Source organism: Euwallacea similis, chromosome 8 (genome assembly GCF_039881205.1).
Source record: "Euwallacea similis isolate ESF13 chromosome 8, ESF131.1, whole genome shotgun sequence".
Taxonomy (NCBI): domain Eukaryota; kingdom Metazoa; phylum Arthropoda; class Insecta; order Coleoptera; family Curculionidae; genus Euwallacea; species Euwallacea similis.
Window position 1 is genome coordinate 5552612 of NC_089616.1, and position 6032 is coordinate 5558643.

Genomic DNA, 6032 nt, shown 5'->3' on the forward strand with positions numbered 1-6032 from the left:
TTTATAAGTGTTCCGAAGAAGATTGCAACAGTTCAAAAGTTACTCAACTCATACTTACATACAGATTATAATCGATTATCTATCGATAATCGGCAAACTTAGCATATCCTGCGCACAATTCAGATAATGCGTCATAGTAACTGTCAACTTTCATCTTTATGTGTGGCATTTGTCGTTCCACAACAAGTTTTTCCTGCATGCCCTCTTCAAGAGTTCCCCGCCCTATGTAATGGAAACCGCCAAAGTGATGACCATCCGTAAAAGGTTTTCTCCTTTTCTTCTTCTTCTTCTTCCTCTTCCTCTTTTTCTTCCGTTTATGCAGTGCGGTGTTCATCATTGTCTGCACAATTTGAGTAGCGGTTGGATCAGCAACAATGTTGGGATTCGTGCCTTTGACGGCAGCTACTACCAAAAACAGCAGATATCCGCCAAATGCCAGAAAAGACAAAGTCGTTACTGAAGACTGGAATATTTTCGTTATCTTCCTCTTTTCAGGTTGTTCGTCGTTTTCTTGGAATTGATAGGGATAATAAGTATCCGATCCTTTTTTGGTTCTTGACAAGGCGTGAAGGGGTAAAGCTTGGGGATCTATACTCGAAGTAGAACACATAAGAGATGAAAATGAGACCCCTTGAAGGTTTCTCCGTAAGACTCACCACTGTCACGCTTTCGATGATGTTCAGCATAATCTAGTTCCATATCCCATACGTTTTTCTTAAAATTAATCAGATCTGTTAAAGGAAGAGAACTTAGGGATTTACTAAATAGACGAATCGACTCGTAACTTTTAACGTTGTGTTCTGTTAGAATAGCAAATAAGAAAATTACCGGCAAAAACTGAATATGATACATTTTCCTTATTACGACCACTGCAAGCCACTGTTTGTAAGCATATAAATTGGACAAAGGTTTTTAACGTAAAATTATACAGTTAAAACTGCGGTCTGCACCATAACAACCATAAAAGTAATAAGAGGACTGGAGAGATCTAAATTTGTTTTATGTTAGTCTCTGATTTTTAAGTTGCTTTACGTTGCTCTGATAAAGATAAAAAAGTCTCTAATTTCTCAGTGAGGTATTTACGCATGTTATCAACAAGTAAATCGGTGTTGGTGCAAATCTGCATGCCCTCATATGTGTGATCTAATTATCTAAAATTGTTACTTGAGTTAATTGGCGTTTTAAATACAGTGATTTTTATGCTATTTAGCTACATGTTCTATTCATCTTCGGCGAATAACTGTAAAATCAACTGAATCTTTCCTTCAAAATGTACCTCGACAGTAATTCATCTCTTCGTATTTCAGCCAATACAAGTAAAAAATTATGAACATTACCACATACCGTACAATGGCAGTCATGCCATTACTCATCTTTATAGTGAGTTATAACTTAACTTTTGCAACGAAGACCATCGGAGAAGATTTTTACGAATACTCAAAAGCCAGCGGAATCAATGTTGTAGCTAAAAATGGATATAACAAACCTTCGAAAGCAAAGACTGGACACGAAACTATAAAGTCGTTTATACCTCAGATATTCACGGCATTTTTGAAACTCACCAACTCAGATAGTAACAAGATAGCGGCGGTGGGCGTCAATACCCTAATTTTTCTGGCACAGTTAGTAAGTAAAACATCATTAAAAGACAAACTTTTTTGTCAACGAATACTTTGCTCCTTATACCGTACGGTTCTACCCCCCCCCCCCCCCCCTTCTTGTCCTCTTATTAACTTTTTTATTATTGATTATTTTTGTTTAATCCAAAAGCAGCATTAAATAACACAAAAAATGCTTTCTTTTAACGTTTTTACATTTTTTTATATATTGTTGACGTCAACGGTAGCGCAAAATGGCCGTTTTTTTTTTAAATTGAAATACTGGTTAAGTGACATTTCAAATTAAAAGTCTTTCAAAACTAAATTCAATGATGCATCGTGATTAAAAATCGATCCATTCGTTTTTCAGAAAAACAGTTATAAATTTGGTAAAAATGCAATATAAACTCAGTTAAATAGTATGTAAACAATGAAAAAACTTGTTTATTAATAGGAAATTGATTTGTTTTCAATTTTATGCTAACAGACAGTTTTTGGTTTTAAAAAACAATAAATAAAAATAATCAAAGACTTTGGGTAAGCACAAAATCGAAAACAAACTAATTTCTTATCAACAAACAAGTTTTTTTATTGTTTACTTACTATTTAATTTAGTTTGTATTGCAGTTTTTACCAAATTTGTAGCTGTTTTTCTCAAAAACTAATCAGTTAATTTTGAATCGCAATACACCATTAAATGTAGTTTTGAAAAGCCTTTAATTTGAGATGTCACTTGACCCATGTTTCAATTTTACAAAATCGGCCACTTTACGTTATCGTTGACATTTAGAGCCGTACGGTATACTAGGTAACATAGAAACCTGAATATGCAGTAAAAATGTTCCAATTTTGATATTTTGTGTAAATACATATTTATGATGCCACAAAAAAGATGTGATTACATTTTCAGTCTTATCGGCCTGTATGCTTTGGATTTTTCTTTTTTTGAATATTTTTATGAAGCATGGAAAAACTAGCTTTCGATGCCACAGCGTCTTTATTCTTCAAAAAGAGTACTTTCTATCAACTTTAGACAACATTTACAATGTCCAGAGTACGAAAAAATGCAAATTTCCGATATTTGAGTCAGTTTGCTAGGGTAAGGATTATCGGCTTCAGGGAGGCCGAACTTTAATTTCGGGATATCGCGTCAAGTCAATAAAAGGGCAGATACTGTGATCAGATGTCGTCAGACTTGGATTGAGGAACGACAGACACAAAGAGTCAGGGATACAACGACACTACTTTAAGATCGTTGCCTCAGATTGCTGGCTATACGGAATCGATTCTCTATCACCAGAGCAATTGCCAATTAGTGGTTTGCAGAACATGACCGAGTTATTGGAATGCGAAATGTATCCCGACGAATCAGAAGCTTTCATCTATTTTCATATTGATAACAATTTGTCTTACCTTTAACTCCGAAATACAAACGAAATCGACTTGGGTAGAGTAAAAAACGATTAGCTTAGAATAAGAAGTGGAATGTAGTCTTCAACGACGAATCTAGGTTCTGTTTGGAGATGCATGACGGTCGGGCAAGAGTTAGAAAGCATTATGGGGAACGACGAGATCCTTAATTTTTTGTCGAGAGGCATGTTCGTCGTGTTGTTGGTGTTATATACCGTAAGGTGCCATTGCCTATAACTCTAGATTATCCCTAGTCATTATTAAAGGCAATATAACCACACAGCAGTATATTCAAGAAATAATTGAACTTTATTTGGTTCCATACTTAAGAACCCTAAAAAATCCTATGTTTCAACAGGAAAATGCTCTACCATACCTGGTAGCGTTGAAGTACTTTTAACAAGCTCAGATTCAACTGCTGCATTGGCCTTCAAGATCTCCAGATTTGTCTCCAATTGAATACATGTGGGACATTATCGGTAGAAAGATGCAAACTTTACAGCCGCTTCTTGAAACTCTGGCAGCACTTCGACATGAGATAGAAGTTGCCTGGGATCAGATACCCCAGGAGGATATTAACCACCTCATCAGGAATATGCCTACATGTATTAGTGAAACTGTGAAAAATCGGTACACATCAACACATTATTAATTATAATAACTTCAATTAGTGGATTAAAATTATCCAATTTACTTGATACTTTAATCATTTCTTTACTGACCCCTCTGGTATGTTCACAAAATATTAGGAAAATCGGCAAATTTTTACTGGGTATTCGGGTTTCTATGTCACTTAATATATTTAGTCTTAATGCAATTACAGCATTCTTATTTATGACAGCTAGGTACCTCATTAATCTCTAATAAAAAAGCCGCTGCTGTTGACGAAAAACGAAATGGCGGATTGACATTTGAAAATTCCTACGATTTTATAGTAAATATCTCTGGAGTAGCCGTTTCCGACGTCTTTCATGATAAAATTGGTGAGAAGATCATCAGCTACATACGAGAACATTCGTCCGAGGAAGAGAGCGGCTGCGTTCAGCTCCTAATTTGTAAATTAATTCCTTTCTTTAAATCGATGCAAAGGGCATTGAAGGACGTAAAGGAGAACAGGCAAAGAGGAAGATTCAACCTGTTTTATCATTTTCCTAAAGGGGAAGAAATAGCGAAACAGAATGAAAATTGTGCAAACAAGATAAAGTGGTGTTCAACCAACTAAATAAGCGAGGTGATGCTTTTTATAGTAAAGTGAAGGATCTGTCTGACTTCTATGCTGATGGCTTTAATTAAAGCAAATGTTTATAAATGAATTTATTTCGTTTTATTTACGTATTTAGTTATTTCGAAATAAATGAACCTACTCCCTCGAATGCGCAAGGTTCCTCCTATTTAACCAAATGCGTATGTATTACCGTTTATGAGATTCTCACGCTGGACATCCTTATCTTGGACATGCTGCGTAATAATAAATGTTAAAAATTCATTATCTACAGTATGAGAGAATACCTCTCTTTTATTTATCACAATATTGTATTGCAAAATTTTTTCCCTATATTATCGTAAGGAATTAAAACTGTTTAATACCCATTTCAATTCGCCTCTATAGTTGTCAAAGCATTCCGAATAAATTACCAGTAAGTATATGGGTGTTGCTCGTCATAAATCAGCAAAGGCACTTAAATCTCTTCGAGATACCTGTGGCTCGTCGCTTTCATATAGCGCGTATCGTGAGCTACACTGATAAACAAAATCTCTAACGTGTTTATTCCAAAAACATTTTCTAACGTATGCAGAATACCATTTTTTTCTAACGTTGAATTAAAAAAAAATTAACGAAAAAAAACTTATAGCGTTAAATTACACTCATGAATCAATGAAGACTCTCTCTTTTAAAATTTAAAGAGTATATAGTTTCTTGTGCACATCTTTAAGTGTGCCTACCAATCGGGGAACCTTAGTGAAAGGTAGCGGCTTCGACGGTGGTGCGCTGATTAATAACCCCACATAACAGTCACATGCTAATGCGATCATGTTATTAGTAATGTAATAAAGTATATAGTTATTCATTCGGGCAGTAATTCTCACCGTGGGGGGCGCCCCGATCGCCCGCTGTTAAACCTCACCTTTAATGGTAATATTTATTCCGATGGCATGGGTCCCTCTCAGTTAGATGCCCATATATTGTTGTCTTCTACTTGCATGAGCGACTTATGGGGACGCAAACATTCGCCACGAACGACGATAAAATTGCTTTTTTTCTCTCTTCCTTCTGCTGCATCTCGCGGAGTAGGTACATGCTGCTAATTGATTTTATGAGCACAGTTAGTGATAAATGCACAGCCGAAGAAAGTGTAGTAAAATTTTTTTAAAAATCGATGGTATACATAAGGTACCTAGTGCTAACCTGAACTACCACTTTCTTTTGGAATTCGCATATCGCTCGAGTAATTATCAAAAATCTGTTCGTGACGCTTGATCCCAACAGATTAGAAAGAGATAAAGGTACTGCATTGGATGCTCTGTAACAATGACTAATACACTTGTACACATTTTATGTATGTATAGGGTGGTCCACGTAGGATCGTCTGCTACCTGATCTCAAAAACCATAAGGTCTAGAAAAAAGTTTAATATGAAAGTTATTTAGTTTTCCATGCATTTTAATTTTTTAGTATTTTCGAGATTACAGGGTGGTCCAGAAAACCATAGCGTGACAAAAATACATTGTAACTATAAGTATTTTTTATTATTAGAAAATATGAAAATTTTTAGCAATGTTTGAATTAATTCAATTTAAAGTAACAATTGAAGGAAAAATAAGCTTTTTAAAATACTCAATAAATTCACATATTTCACATTGTTTGAAATCTTGTTCAGTTAATAACAAAAGGTCGTTCCACTAAAGTATATTTTTAATTTTCGAAAAAGTTTATGTGAAGAAAATCTCTAAACTTTTTACATTTCAAATGCCTTAAACTTCCTTTTTTTAATGGGAAACCTTGTATTTTAAAAAAAATGAAAT

The 6032-nt window shown here is 34.8% G+C and overlaps 2 protein-coding genes across 2 annotated transcripts; one reads left to right on the plus strand and one right to left on the minus strand.

Annotated features, from left to right (window-relative positions):
• Positions 1 to 79: 79 nt before the first annotated feature.
• On the minus strand, positions 80 to 878 carry LOC136410381 (uncharacterized). The gene is made up of 2 exons (XM_066392515.1): positions 657 to 878; positions 80 to 588 (listed from the first exon to the last, which is right to left on the minus strand). The coding sequence occupies exons 1-2, from the start codon at positions 850 to 852 to the stop codon at positions 80 to 82; spliced, it is 705 nt and encodes a 234-aa protein (XP_066248612.1). The 5' UTR covers positions 853 to 878.
• A 472-nt stretch (positions 879 to 1350) lies between these two features.
• Positions 1351 to 4231, plus strand: LOC136410502 (uncharacterized). The gene is made up of 2 exons (XM_066392694.1): positions 1351 to 1626; positions 3850 to 4231. Exons 1-2 carry the CDS (start codon positions 1351 to 1353, stop codon positions 4228 to 4230), a joined length of 657 nt encoding a protein of 218 aa, XP_066248791.1. The 3' UTR covers position 4231.
• The last annotated feature ends 1801 nt before the right edge of the window (positions 4232 to 6032 follow it).

What these genes read in the sequence shown, in the direction of transcription:
- LOC136410381 (XM_066392515.1), bottom strand. Translation starts at nt 852, where the DNA reads ATGTATCATATTCAGTTTTTGCCGGTAATTTTCTTATTTGCTATTCTA. An exon ending in TCATCGAAAGCGTGACAGTG is followed by an intron (nt 589 to 656) that starts GTGAGTCTTACG and finishes CTTCGAGTATAG; the next exon opens with ATCCCCAAGCTTTACCCCTT.
- LOC136410502 (XM_066392694.1), top strand. Translation starts at nt 1,351, where the DNA reads ATGGCAGTCATGCCATTACTCATCTTTATAGTGAGTTATAACTTAACT. An exon ending in TAATTTTTCTGGCACAGTTA is followed by an intron (nt 1,627 to 3,849) that starts GTAAGTAAAACA and finishes TATTTATGACAG; the next exon opens with CTAGGTACCTCATTAATCTC.